This window comes from Callithrix jacchus, chromosome 11 (assembly GCF_049354715.1).
Source record: "Callithrix jacchus isolate 240 chromosome 11, calJac240_pri, whole genome shotgun sequence".
Taxonomy (NCBI): Eukaryota; Metazoa; Chordata; class Mammalia; order Primates; family Cebidae; genus Callithrix; species Callithrix jacchus.
In genome coordinates this window covers 57,191,953-57,206,587 of record NC_133512.1, presented here as the reverse complement: position 1 = coordinate 57,206,587, position 14,635 = coordinate 57,191,953, and the positions used below count along the sequence as shown (strand labels likewise).

The 14,635-nt window shown below is 42.8% G+C and overlaps 1 protein-coding gene and 1 long non-coding RNA gene across 14 annotated transcripts in view; one reads left to right on the top strand and one right to left on the bottom strand.

The window, feature by feature from the left end:
* TMBIM7P (transmembrane BAX inhibitor motif containing 7) overlaps nt 1-14,635 on the bottom strand; it is a 32,819-nt gene that overhangs the window by 2,682 nt on the left and 15,502 nt on the right. For 9 of the 13 annotated variants that reach the window (XM_035253880.3, XM_035253877.3, XM_017975743.4 and 6 more), the window contains 7 exons: nt 12,483-12,561; nt 10,813-10,866; nt 9,522-9,612; nt 7,877-7,914; nt 7,704-7,791; nt 3,322-3,411; nt 478-525 (listed from right to left, as the gene is read on the bottom strand). In XM_035253880.3, coding sequence (XP_035109771.1) covers nt 478-525; nt 3,322-3,411; nt 7,704-7,791; nt 7,877-7,914; nt 9,522-9,612; nt 10,813-10,866; nt 12,483-12,561 — 488 coding nt within the window. The remainder of the gene's footprint in view (nt 1-477; nt 526-3,321; nt 3,412-7,703; nt 7,792-7,876; nt 7,915-9,521; nt 9,613-10,812; nt 10,867-12,482; nt 12,562-14,635) is intronic. The other 4 variants (XM_078342828.1, XM_054237801.2, XM_054237805.2 and 1 more) reach the window with 1 other exon arrangement.
* Nucleotides 99-13,009, top strand: LOC144578371 (uncharacterized). The gene is made up of 3 exons (XR_013524004.1): nt 99-226; nt 5,302-5,401; nt 12,875-13,009. It is a non-coding gene; the product is annotated as an uncharacterized LOC144578371 (long non-coding RNA).

Genomic DNA, 14,635 nt, shown 5'->3' with positions numbered 1-14,635 from the left:
ATGTTGTTTGAATTTTAAAACGTGCATGTATTACTTTTTAAATAAAACATTCCTTAAAATAATTTTAAAGCTATGACAGCAAGAGATGGGACTAAATGGAAGGAAAGACATTCCCAGATGCATTAGCAGTGACCTTCACCAGTTCTCTGAGAAGTTTCTACAGTAAAAGAATAGAAGTTGGTCTGGAAGGAGAAACAAGAAAGAAACCACATCCCTGCTACATACAGTAAGTTTCAAAGCTTATAAATAACTCTTCATTCTTTTCTGAAATATTCACTTTTTTAACAAAAGGGATGTTTTAGTGGATCTGGAAGACCATCTGGCTCTCCTGAGGGTAATGGTTTTAAATATGATTCTTTAAAACGGAGCTGAAGAGTTTCTGGTGAATTACTAACCCCATGTGACTCCAGGCCTAGCACAAGGGCTTGTCAATGCACATACCACATTCTTTACCAAAGAGATGGAGCAAGGACTTACGAGCGAGAAGAGCACAGTTCCGAGTCCAGCATACAATAGATGCAGCCACTGCAAAGGGAAATGATACAGTTGTATATTAAGAAAAAGATTTGGAATAATGAAAGGGCTCATGTAGGTCACTGCTTCCAGATAAGGAACCATTATTAAGAAAGCTGAATCTGTGGGGGAATTTATCTTTTCTTTTTTAAAGTTAAATTTCATTTTATTTCAATAGGTTTTGGGGAACAGGCGTTATTGGTTACATAGATAAGCTCCTTAGTGGTGATGACTGAGATTTTGGTGCACCATCACCTGAGCAGTATATACTGTATCCAATATGTAGCCTTTTATCCCTCACACCCCTCCCATCCTTCCCCCCAAGTCCCCAAAGTTCATGATATCATTCTTAGTCAACAGCACCCAATTCTACTCAATCCCAATATGCAAGCAAATAAAAACTAGGCTTGCACGTCAAATAATATTCACCAAGTAAGTGCTAAACGTCTCATGTGTGGTAGGGAAAGTAGAATGTATTAGATGTATTTCACTTTGTGCTCCATCCACGTAGCCCTTCTAGAGAATCTGCCCTCCCCTCAGTTCATGAAGCAGGAAGCCTTGTGGTCATAGTGACCTTCACACATCCTGGCTAGAACTGAGTGAAGAGCTGGTGGAAGACCCCAGCTCCAAAAATAGCGAGTCTGATGACTTATCAGGAACTTCGCATGTGTGCGTGGGCTTAGACAGATGTACCAGGCCAGCTGGAAATCAATTCTCAGGATAGAGGGAACAAAGTAGCAGAGGCTGTTGTATCTTTGGCCCGTGCTAGCACTGTTACTACTATAAGCAGAATTGGCTATTTAACTCAGCGACAAAGAGGAAGGCAGGGTTTTCGTTCCTAGGAACCCCAGTTCTTCTTCCCACCTAGGAGGTTCATCAGTGTCTTTGGCTCTTTGCCTCAAGCTAGTCTGAGTGGTATCTGTTCCTTGCAACACAAACAGCCCTGGTCAGAATATGGAACTAGTCTAAATGCAAAAGTCTTGGTTCTGTTGGGGAAGAGGATAGGGAAGCAGAGTACAACATCTGAAAAAATACATGGCATTAATTCTTCAGGATGAGAAAGCTGGTTCTAAGAGGCGTGGGCAAAGCACTGCCAGCTTTCACCAAGGATAGGTTCTTGGTGAAGACGATCAGAAGCCAGTGACACAGTCTGGGAGACACAGTATTTCCAGACTGAGCTAATATAAGAAAACACCTGATCATTGGAGTCCGAAGGTTTCAAAATTGCCAAAGTCCAACAAGCATGTAGACTTAGGGAATGGCTCCAGCAAAGTCTTCCATTTAAACACATGTGCAAGGTTGTAGATATTTGTAAAAGAAAATTAAGAATGGGAACTAAGACCCATCTATCTAGTAAGAAACATAGTTTTTAACTGCACTGAGTTATACTGTAAAGAGCTATGGAACCCATCTAATATTTGCATTATTACTACCAATATCTGTGCCACCATTAATAAGTGAAGAGCCAGGGCCTTTTAAGGCCCGTCTTTGTGAAGCCTTTGAGTTTATCTCTAAAGTGCAGGTGCCACCTTCCTGGCTGTAAGTCTATGTGGTCATTCATAACACCAAACCAATCCGGGAAGTACTGTTGATTCTATGTATGTCTGAAGATTATGTAACTAGTCCACTTGTTGCCAAAGAAACTCCTTAGTTCAGCATTGGGACCAAGTTGGCCTTGAGGTTTTAGCCAAAAGTGTCCCAGGCCCCAGACTAGCTCTCAGTGGATCTGGCCTCCAAGAGGGTCTCCACATAGGAGCCACTCACAGATTGCCAACACCAGGCCAGATCATACCTCTTGCTCTCTACAGCCCTTCAGAGTCAGTCCACAGACCGTGCAATGAGTGGGAAGAGCATGGCCACTCAAGTCACCCTAACCTGGCCTCAATGCCACCCCAGCCACTCACTCCCTGTGGGATGTGGATGAATTATTTAATTTCTCCCAGTCTGTTTTCTCATCTATAAAATAGATGAGCTATGAACTTTTCAGGAATGTTGCAGAACTGAATGTGATGGTTTGTGAAAAACACATAGGTCTATGTCCAATATCTAGTAAGAATTCAATGAATATATTAAAGCAAAAAAAAAAAAAGTAGAATTGGAAAATAAGGAGCCTCCTCTATTCTGCTATTGGAAAGGCCCACACAAGCCTTTCTCTACCACTCCTGGTACTTCAAGCAGCACCCAAATATAGGAGAAGGAACCCTTGTGGGTAGCCTCACCTCAAGAGTCTCTTGGGGAAGGACAACTGTCTAGGGTTGTAGCTCAATGTTCATGCACCAGAGCTTCTGTCCCTGGTGCCTCCTAATGACCACAGTGGGGGGCCATTAGGATCCATCTCACAGATCTTCAGTTACCAGGACAGGAGAGGAACTGACCACAGGCGCAGCTGCTGTGCTGTGCAACCCACTGCACTCTGCACTTAGGCCACACTTCCCACTTCTCAGTCCTTGCTGGGAGCAGCAGGGCCCTTCCTGGGAGACATGGGACCACCCTGATGATTGACTTTAGCTCTGGGACTTCCTGATGGCCTTACTGAGTTTCCCTCAGACCATGCCATGTGTAGAATGCTCCTGCCCAGCCTCCCCTCCCTCTCCCTCACTCAGGGCCTGATATGTTGTCATGGTCTGACAACTTCCCCAGCTGTTGGCTCCCTGCCCCTTTTCTCTCAGAGGTATTTCTCCTACTGAAATCCTTGCATGCTCTTCTCCAGCTCCATGTCTGCTTCTCAGAGGACCCAGACGAACACAACCAGCACTTCATCTGTATGTTTAACAATTCTCTGAGGTTTCCCAGTAAGATCTCACTTACATATGATGGCACGAAGATTAAGATAATTCCATAGACTAAAAGCACGAAGCAGAAAACGAACAGTCCTCCATTTAGCAAGGTAAAATCCCACTAAGGAAACATAAACAGCATAAACAGCTCAGTTATCATCTATAAGGAATTTTGGGATGTTTAAAGATGCGTCTTATACCCCATACATAGACAGAAACTAGCCCGTTGCTAGTAATTACCCTGACCAATTCCAAGAACTATGGAAATTCATTAGCTCCAACCACTAAAAAATGCTACATAAAAAATATTATACTGACTGGGAGAAAAAGGTAGAAATGCCAGTAGCCATGAGTTGATAATTTTTGAAACTGGGTAATGGGTACCTGGGGTTCATTACATTATTCTATTGTTGTCCTTATATGAAATTTCCCACAATAAAAAAAATACCTTGAATAAGTAGGATGTATATTTGAAGGTATAGGGTGATCATAAGCATTCATATGTTCAAAACCACGTACATAGAAAACATTAATGGAGTAAAATATACCAAGATGTTAACTGGCTATCTTTTTCACATTTATATGCATGTTTTAATAAAAGCATATACTAAGCTTTCAAAAATTACTGCTAATGATTCTTTTTTAATATGGAAATGTATTAATGTGATTTTTGGTTTTGTCTTTATAAATCAATGACCCAAATCAGCCTGAGGAGATTAAAGTTTTCTTTCTTTTTTTTTTTTCTTTAAGATGGAGGTTTGCTCTGTTGCCCAGGATGGAGTGCAGTGTCGTGATCTCGGCTCACTGCAACCTCCGCCCCCCAGGTTCAAGCAATTCTCCCACCTCAACCTCTTGTATGGCTGGGATTACACGGGGGTGCCACCACACTCAGCTAATTTTTTAGTAGAGGCAGTGTTTCACCATGTTGGTCAGGCTGGTCTCGAACTCCTGACCTTGTGATCCACCCACCTAGGCCTCCCAAAGTGCTGGGATTACAAATGTAAACCATTGCGCCCAGCCAGATTAATGTTTTCTTAAGAAAGAGAATGTTGGCCAGACATGGTGGCTCATGCCTGTAATCCCAGGACTTTGGGAGGCCAAGGCAGGTGGATCCACTGAGGTCAGGAGTTTGAGACCAGTCTGACCTAAATGGAGAAACCCCATCTCTACTAAAACTACAAAATTAGCTGGGCGTGGTGGCGCATGCCTGTAATCCCAGCTACTCGAGAGGCTGAACAGGAGAATCTCTTGAACCTGGGAGACAGAGGTTGCAGTGAGACAAGATTATGCCATCACACTCTAGCCTGGGCAACAAGAGCAAAACTCCATCTCGGAAAAAAAAAAAAAAAAAGAATAAAGAAAAGAAAGAGGATGTTTATCTTCTGGCCTAAAAAACAATTAGATTATGCAGCCCAACAATAGCCTTGGATCCAGTATATTTTCCTGCAGGAGTACTTTCCTAATTCTTTTATTTCCCCCTTTTTCTCTCCACCCTTAATCCAAAGCACTAGTTCTCTGAGTGCAGTACTCAGACCAGCAGCATCAGCACCACCTGGGAAATTAATATTATCAGGCCCCACCCCAGACCTACTGATGCAGTGACTCCAGGGCAGGGCCCTGCAATCTGTGTCTCAACAAGGCCCCAGGCCAATTCTGGTGCATGGTGTAGTTGGTCTAGAGCTGTGCTTTCACTATAGTAGCCAATGCAGCTGCTGAGCACTTGAAATGTGACTGGTCTGAATTGAGATGTGCTATTTAAGTGTAAAATACACCACTGAATATTGAATTTCAGCTCAAAAAAAAAGTAAAATATCTCATTCATATTTGGGTTATGTGAATTACATGTCAAAATGGTAACACTGCATTATATATGTATTGGGTTAAATAAAATATACCATCTAAAGAATTTCACCTGTCCCTTTTGACTTTTTACTGTAGTTACTAGAAAATACAAGTTTATATGTATGACTTGCATTTGTGGCTCACATTATACTTCTCTTGGACAACCCAGGTCTGGAGAGCAGTAAATCTGGCTTAGGACAGTGATACCTTAAGGCTTGCTCCTTGTTGGCAGAAAGAAGATGTGACATCATTAAGGAAGGATAACTGAGGTGAGGTCAATTCAGGTGGGGAGCCCTGTCAGTTCTGACCATGCCCAAGAGAGAACAGACTCCAAGTCACGCCTGTGCTGGGCTGTCAGCTTCAGAGGCCCACAGAGCATGCAGTCACTCTGTGATCCAGGTGACAGTCATTCAGCAACAATGGTGGACCATAGTATCCCCACCCCATCCTCACCCCATCCCCTTCTTGGCCGGTGCCAAGAGCTCACACAAACCACAGCTTCATCCCAAATTCCCCGGCCCCACTTTAGAGAGAAAGGCAGGGAGACAGGGAGGCTGAACAGCTGAGCATTTTGTATCCACATGAGACTATCACCCAGCTCAAAGGAACTGCTTCAACTGTGGGGTCCAATTACATTTAAACCAAATGGACGTTTAGTTAATTTTCTTCCTGCTAAGTAGACAGTTGGGGTTCATGAAAAAACTCAGACTCATTGTGTTCCTACATCTCCTCTGCACCCCTTGGGCTGTGGTCGGACTGAATTTTGCCATCCCTACCACATAACTTAATAAGGGGAAAAAATGTTACTAATCATGAGTTCAGCTGTTTTTCAAAGTTCTCAATGCGAATACTGTGTTTGAAATACTTTCTGGCCAGGCACAGTGGCTCATGCTTTTAATCCTAGCACTTTTGGAGGCAAGGCAGGAGCATCACTTGAGACTAGGAGTTCAAGACCAGCCTGAGCAACATAGGGAGACCCCCTACTCTACAAAATATTTAAAAATTAGCCAGGTGTTGTAGCAAATGCCTATAGTCCCAGCCTCTTGGGAGGCTGAGATAGGAGGATCACTTGAGCCCTGGAGGTGGAGGCTGCAACGAGCCAAGTCACTGGCTGGAGCCACTGCACTCCAGCCTGGGTGACAGAGCAAGACCCTGTCTCAAAAATCAACAAACAAACAGCACAATAAAATAAAATACTTTACAATGTAATATTCACTCCCCTGAACTAATGGGCTTTTAAAAAAGTATTCTGGCAGTTTAGGGGATTTTAAATGGCTTAAGGAATCTGTGCATTCAACATGGCCCACCTTACTCATTGCAGGGAAGCCTATCTATTTACAAATAGGCTGGTTTCTACAAATGACCAGCTTTGAGATGGCAAATACTGATCTCATCATGAATTAAAGTTGAATCTCTAACTTTCGATACTGTTTGACTAAATATCTAGGAGATTCTTCTGTCACTCTGACACTTCTTCCTTTTTCCACCAAGAAAAGGCTAAAATTCTGCATAAGACCTTCCTTATGATATGTGCCAAACAGCTTGGGAAACGCACTCCCTTCTGTGTAAGTTATTTACCTAAGACCAGCCCATCCTTTACAAAAGGAAATTGATCAGGACTGAAAGGAGGGGCCGCATCAGATCTCAAGAACACCCTATGGTTGGACAGAGACTGAGACATCTCACAGTTCAACAGAAATCATCTCAAATTATGTAATGTTCACTGGGAGGTCTTGGCATTTTGGAATCTGGTAAACTACAACTTAAAAAAAAATTTTTTTTGAGACGGAGTTTCGCTCTTGTTGCCCAGGCTGGAGTACAATGGCGCGATCTCGGCTCACCGCAACCTCCGCCTCCTGGGTTCAGGCAATTCTCCTGCCTCAGCTTCCTGAGTAGCTGGGATTACAGGCACGCGCCACCGTGCCCAGCTAATTTTTTGTATTTTTAGTAGAGACGGGGTTTCACCATGTTGACCAGGATGGTCTCGATCTGTTGACCTCGTGATCCACCCGCCTCGGCCTCCCAAAGTGCTGGGATTACAGGCTTGAGCCACCGCGCCCGGCCCTAAAATTTTTTAATTCCCTGTATCAGTCAGGGTCCCAGCAAGAAACAGATGACACACTCAAATAGGGTGATTTGAGGAGGGTTTGTTTGTAAGGAACTATCCACAGAAGTGTTTGCAGGCAACCAGAACATGTAGTGCAGTAACCTAGACTAGCAGCCAGCCAGAGATTACCAGCCCCAGGCCCAAAGGGGAAAGGAGAGGGGGCAGTTACCGGAGCCCAGAAGGTTGTGTTGAGTTGGCCATTTTGCGACAGGCAGTGAATCTTGCTAAGGCATACCGCTAGCCCAAGAGGAACTTGTCATTGGGAGGAAGCCATGGGAATCAGTACCTCTCCCTTCCTGCCTCCTCTCTCCAGCTGGGACTCCCATTGGCCAAAGCTGATGGAAAGCCCTAATGCAAGAGGGCCCTGGAGGTGAGACCTCCCACTGAGAGAGCAGGGGGAGGCACAGGGAAGTGGGCTGGGGACAAAGGGATATACCTGGTACACTCCCTTCAGTAATACCTACTTTAGTATGTAGAGCAAACAAAGTGAGTGCTAGTGTCACCAGAGCAGTTGCTGCTGTTGCCCATAACACTTCATCAGCCTTGTAGAAACTAAAATGAGAGACTGTGATTATTGTTCACATACACTCCAAGAAAAGTACACACAAATCAAAGGGAATGTGTATCACAGACTTACGCTGATATGGCTCCTAGCAGCAGACCTTGAAGAACTGTCTAAAAACAAAATTCACAGTAAATCAGAAGCCTGCATCCCGAGGCATGGGGCCAAGGCCAAGAATCCAGAAGAGGTAATTTGAGGGGTGTGCTTCTGAGCAGAGTCTAGGGAGCAAGGGGAAACATGCACAGCCCTGGTGCATGCAGGCACAGGACGACCGACTATGGGGAGTAAACAGAATTACATATCTCTGTAACACCCTCCCTAGGATGGACAAGAGAAAATTATTTATTAGTAAACATTTCTTTGAATGCAATAGTAACTTTAACATATTCAGTGAATTAAATACATATTAATTATGAATGTAGAAACCAAGGTAAAAAAGGTTCATTTGTAGAGCATATTGTCATTCATCAAATGGAGCCACCCACACAGTATCAATGTTTCATCAGGACAGGATATGCGATTTCTAAGCTTCGTAACACTTTGGGTACAGATGCTTTCCATGGCACCTGAGGGACAGCCTTCCAACCTCAGACGATGGGATGAGAACCAAGGTTCCCAGGGCCGGGGAGATGGGGCTGGAGGGCAGATACCGGCAGAGCAGAGTGTGGAGCTGCTCCTGCAGGTGCCAGCCCCCAGCTTTGGAGGACTCTCATCATCCAAAGGGAGCCAGGGGTGGGAAGAAAGGTGGGATAGAGGCAGGGGCTGAGAGCCAGTGGGCAGTCAGGCCTGCAGACAGTGCACAGCCAAGGCATGAGGATGACAGAGCAGTGGCTGCAGGGCTGAAGACATGCCCAGCCTCAAGGCTGCTCTGCCAGAGGTGAATCCAGAGACTGAGCTGACCCACTGGTCCACTGGCAGAGCCGGGAAAGACTCCTCCAGTTTCCAAGGTTAAAAATGGGGCCGGGCACGGTGGCTCACGCCTGTAGTCCCAGCACTTTGGGAGGCCGAGACAGGCGGACCACGAGGTCAAGAGATCGAGACCATTCTGGTCAACATGGTGAAACCCCATCTCTACTAAAAATACAAAACATTAGTTGGGCACAGTGGCACGTGACTGTAATCCCAGCTACTCAGGAGGCTGAGGCAGGAGAATTGCCTGAACCCGGGAGGCGGAGGTTGCGGTGAGCTGAGATCACGCCATTGCACTCCAGCCTGGGTAACGAGCGAAACTCCGTCTCAAAAAAAAAATAAAAAATAATAAAAAAATAAAGGTACATCCTAGTGCGAGGCCTGCTAGAGGGGGCTTTGAATTCCCACTGGCCAAGGATGGCCGGGAGCAGAGGTGGGAGAGAAGTGGAGTCCCCAAAGTCCTGGGTCGCCCCTGTGGTGTTTCCAAACCTAGTGGGTAATCGCCTGATCCTGTACTTTGTACAACTTAATGAAGTAGGCTGTCTCATTTCCATTATAGAGAAAAGACTGTATCTAGTTTCTGTACAAATGGTATTTAATTATGTGCTCACTTCAAACCTTCCTCTCCAGAAGATTTTCTTCCTCTTGTGTGGGATCAATGGCTTCCTAGTTCTCCAGCTCCCGCAGCACATGAATGAGGTGTGCATGTATGTGGTGTGGGTAGTGTATGTGTGAGTGAGTGAATTTACTAACGTGACAAAAATTGTATTTCAGAGGTGAATTAGAGCAGGTGCTGACAAGGTTTACTTACAAAGACTCCCAGGAGAATGTAATTTGCAGGCACCTGACGGCGGAGATTCCCGCAGCAAGCAAGCATAATAAACACGAGAAAAAATGCTGGGCTGGAGGATAATTGAAAACCATGTGTTATTTGCTTTCAGTGACTATATCATAGCATATATTATACAGAGGTAAATATAGATATAGATCCTAGTAACTATTACTATGACGTTACATATCTCATAAGTATTATAGTATTAGAAAAAAAAATGTTAATTATAACTTTTGTCTTAGCTTTTAAGATAACTTTTCTCATTTCTATCCATGGATAGCTTATGGGGCATTAAAATATTTTTATTTTAAAATAATCATAGATTCACAGTAAGTTGCAAAGGGAGAGGTTCTGTGAAATCTTCACTTAGTTTCCTGCAATGGTTACATCTTATGTATTTATAGTACAGTACCAAAAAACCAAATCCAGTAATTTGACATTGATACAGTGTATATATGTAATTCTATGTCATCCAAGTATGACACAAATCTATGTGCAGATGCATGTAACTGCCATTGCAATCAAGATTCAGAACTATCCCTTCAAAAAAACATGCATAAAGACCTCGCTTATATTACCCCTGCCCTGTATAGTGTGAAAGTCACCAGTGCCAAGATGGAGTCACTTAGGTCACACCCAAAGTGGAGCTGGAGTTTATGAAGGAGGGGATCTCATGTATCTGAGATAAGAACTAGCCCAAAGACCTCCTTTTCAAATCCCACAAGAAATTTCTACATGTCCTGCACATCCCTACATGTCCTGCCCACATGTCTATAACAGGGTATATAACAAAAAATTCCTCAAGATCGTAGCATTTCAGCCAAGTTGCTCTCACAAAAACACTTGCCTGGCAATGGCTGTCTCCACCAATGAGTTAGCACTAGCTCCTGCAAGAAGCCCCTGTGACCAATGATCTTTGTTTCAAAATAATTTACGTAGATCTCTCTTTGCTTTTTAAAGTTTTCCTCTTATCATAACCTCTCCATCATCTATCATGGCTTTGTGTATTGCATGTTGCAGTGCCCCTGCCACGTCCTATTACACTCTGCAGGGAGCCTCTCTCTCTGTCATTAATTTAGGTTGACAATGGTAACACCCACACCCACACACTCAACCCTAACTCCTGGCAGCCATTAATTTGTTTATTTTTCATCCCTATAATTTTATCATTTCAAGAATGTTATACTTGGTACCTCATTTTGAATAGTAAAAGCATCTCAGGCAATACACAGTAAAAGAATACATTGTATTAAAGTCCAATGATACTTACAAGATTGTATAGATGAACCACGGGGTTTTGAGCACCCAAACTTTTAAAGCCTCCCTGGTTAAAAAAAATTTAATACAGTTTTACACGATAAATATTTTGCTAACTAATATGATATTTAAGAAGAAGTAAAATAAAGCATATCATGAGAAAAAAGGAAGAAACCCTAACTGATGAATAATGACAGATGGAGAATGAAACAGTGAAACATTTTTTTTAAATAGATGTATTCATAATAAGTTATAAGTAAAATTTGGATGAATGCAAATATCCTAATAAAGGTTTTTATTTTAAAAGTGCTGAGATTAGGCCGGGCGCAGTGGCTCACACCTGTAATCCCAGCACTTTGGGAGGCCGAGGTGGGTGGATCACAAGGTCAAGAGATCGAGACCATCCTGGTCAACATGGTGAAACCCTGTCTCTACTAAAAATACAAAAAATTAACTGGGCATGGTGGCGCGTGCCTGTAATCCCAGCTACTCAGGAGGCTGAGGCAGGAGAATTGCCTGAACCCAGGAAGCAGAGGTTGCAGTGAGCTGAGATCACGCCATTGCACTCCAGCCTGAGTAACAAGAGCGAAACTCCGTCTCAAAAAAAAAAAAAGTGCTGAGATGAGTATGTGTGCAAAGCAAAAAAAAATCAACTTCTCATCTGTTTGTTTCATAAATACAGATTTTCATAGGGTATGTTTAAGCAGTGATAGATCATAGTCCCTCAAATAATTTCTTTTTGTTTTTTAGAGACAAGGTCTTGCTCTGTTGCCCAGGCTGGAGTGCAGTGGTACAATGATGGCTCACTGCAGGCTTGAACTCATGAGCTCAAGCCATCTCTTGTCTCAACTCTTAAATAGCTGGGAGTACAGGCCTGTGCCACCACATCCGGTTAATTTTTACTTTTATTTTTTGTAGAGACGGGGGTCTCACTATGTTGCCCAGGTTGGTCTCAAACTCCTGGCCTCAGGTAAACCTCCAACCTCAGCCTCCCAAAGTGCTGGGATTACAGGTGTGAATCACTGCACTAAGCCCCTCAAATAATTTCTGAATTTAACACTGTTCCAGCTTCCAAGGTCTCCATAATCTCACCTTTATTTATTATTATTTTTTCCTTGAGATAGAGTCTCGCTCTATTGCCCAGGCTGGAGTGCAGTGGCTCGATCTTAGCTTATTACAACCTCCACCTCCGGAGTTCAAGCGATTCTTCTGACTCTGCCTCCTGAGTAGCTGGGGTTACAGGTGCCCACCACCACGCCTGGCTAATTTTTGTATTTTTAGTAGAGATGGGGTTTTCACATTTTGGCCAGGCTGGTCTCAAACTCCTGACCTCAAGTGATCCACCTGCCTCAACCCCTCAAACTGCTGGGATAATAGACATGAGCCATCACGCCCAGCTCACCTTTTCTTCTCAATCCAATTTTCATTGTGGAAATAGCTTGAGAGAAAATTACAAAGCAAAACAAAAAAACAGTGTCCAAAATAAGACTTTTTAAAAAGTTCTTTTGCTTTGGTTAGAAAGTTAAATTCTAGAAATCTACCACCATGTTGGTCTAGGAGTTGCCTCAGAAAAACAAAAAGAGATAAACTATTTTTAAATGATCAAAATTAAATTAACCTGATTCAATAAGAATTAATTTGAACAACCTAACACTTAATTATACATCAGTCATAAAGACTTACCAGAAAATGAACACACTGGTAATTACCATAGTGATCACCAACTGAACTGACAGGATGAGGAACACTTTGATAATGAAAGCTGAGGGGACACAAACGTTATTTTTATGACATAATAGTCAAAAGCAACAACATAAATGTAATAACCTATTTTTGAAATTTAATGAAAGGAATTTTTTTCTTTGCTTTATTTTGGAATTGGAAAGGCCGTGCTAGTTTACAGTCAGCAAATGGAATAACAACAAAAATGCAGCTCTTACTTTTACAGCACGCTCATTCCAGATGGTGGGACAGAGGTGTTTTATGGCGATCTGATGGTTTATCTAAGGGAGCTCCAGAATTTTCTTTTTTCTTTTATTTATTTATTTTATTATTATTATTATTATTTTAAACAGAGTCTCAGTCTTATGCCCAGTCTGGAGTGGAGTGGCTCGATCTCAACTCACTACAACCTCTACCTCCTGGGTTCAAGCACTTCTCATGCCTCAGCCTCCTGAATAGCTAAGATTATCACAACTCCCAGGTAATTTTCTAATTTTGTTTTCTTTCTTTTTTTTTTTTTTTGGATTTTTTAAGTAAAGATGGGGTTTCACCATGTTGCTCAGGCTAGTCTCAAACTTCTGATCTCAGGTGATCCACCTGCCTTGGCCTCCCAAAATGCTGGGATTACAGGCATGAGCCACCATGCCTGTCCAAACTCTGGAATTTTCAAGATGAACTCAGGAATTTAATTCCTTGTCAGGCACACCCCATCCTCCTTAGGATCAAACATGACCTGAAACCCTCACCATGTCACAGGCCATCATTAGGGATATGGCAACACTACCTCCCTACACCAGAGAGCAGCAGCACCTCAGGACTGTGGGGATAAGGGGCATCTCCCTGGAGATGGACTTGGGCTGCAGAGAGTTTATGGCACTTTTCTGCCACTTTTCTCTCCAGCCTACCTGCCTGTAATAACTCTCTTCCCTTCTACTTCCTAATGCAGAAACTAGATAACTTGTCGAACTGTATGTAAGACCAAAGAGTTCCAAGGGAATGACAGGCCAACACACACGGCAAAGCACGTGGGCACCTCTTTCTGCTCACTTCCTGCGCCCTCTGAATATGGCACGGGCAATGGCAATTTGCCTTTGTGTGGCTTTACCCTAATTTCAAAGGAAAAAAAAAGAAGTAGTGACGCTTAAAATTTACTTATAGACTCATCAACTGTCCTTTTGCAGGACAGTTTCTATGCATAGAAATATGACAACAATGCAGTGGGACTCAGCTGTCTTAATAAAAATAGCAGAATATCTATTTCCAAGTGCATGCTGCCTACATTAAAACATTCATTTAGCTCTCATTAATTGGGGATCTTCTATGTAGCAGGGACCGTGGGGGAAAAATATTAAATGTGGCCCAGGCTCATAAGAACAGACATAGAGATCGGAATCAAGGTGACAATCAAGAAATAAACCCTTATATTTATGGTCAATTGATTTTTGACAAATGTGCCAGGAAAATTCAATGGAGAAAGAATAATCATTTTGACAAATGGTGCTGGGAAGACTGGATATACACCTACAGAAGATGAATTTGGATCCCCACCTAACACCAAACTGCAAGCCGTAACATGGAGTCATAATGAGCATAGCAGCCTCAGCTACCATTTCCTTGTAAGTAAATGAGAGCTCCCAATTCAAGACCAGCACAAGAGGTGCACAACTGAGTCAACCCACAGAATTATGAAATGGTTGTTGCTTTCTTTACACGGGCAAAGGATTTGAGTAGATATTCCTCCAAAGAAGACATGTGAATGAAAATTCACTAATGAAATGCAACTCAAAACTACAATGAGATACCACTTCACAAACACTAGAATGACTATAACCAAAAAGACAGACTATAACAAGTTTTGGCAAGGATGCAGAGAAGCAGGAACCCTCATACATTGCCGATTGGAATGTAAAATGGTGCAGCCACTTTGGAAAAGTTTGGCAGTTCATCAAAATGTGAAACACAGAATTATTCTATAGTTCAGCAATTCCTGGGTATCTACCCAAGAGAAATGAAGACATATGTCTACACAAAAACTTGAATATGAATGTTGATTGCAGCATTATTCAAAATAACCCAAAGGTGGAAACAATCTAATTATCTTCAACTGATAAATG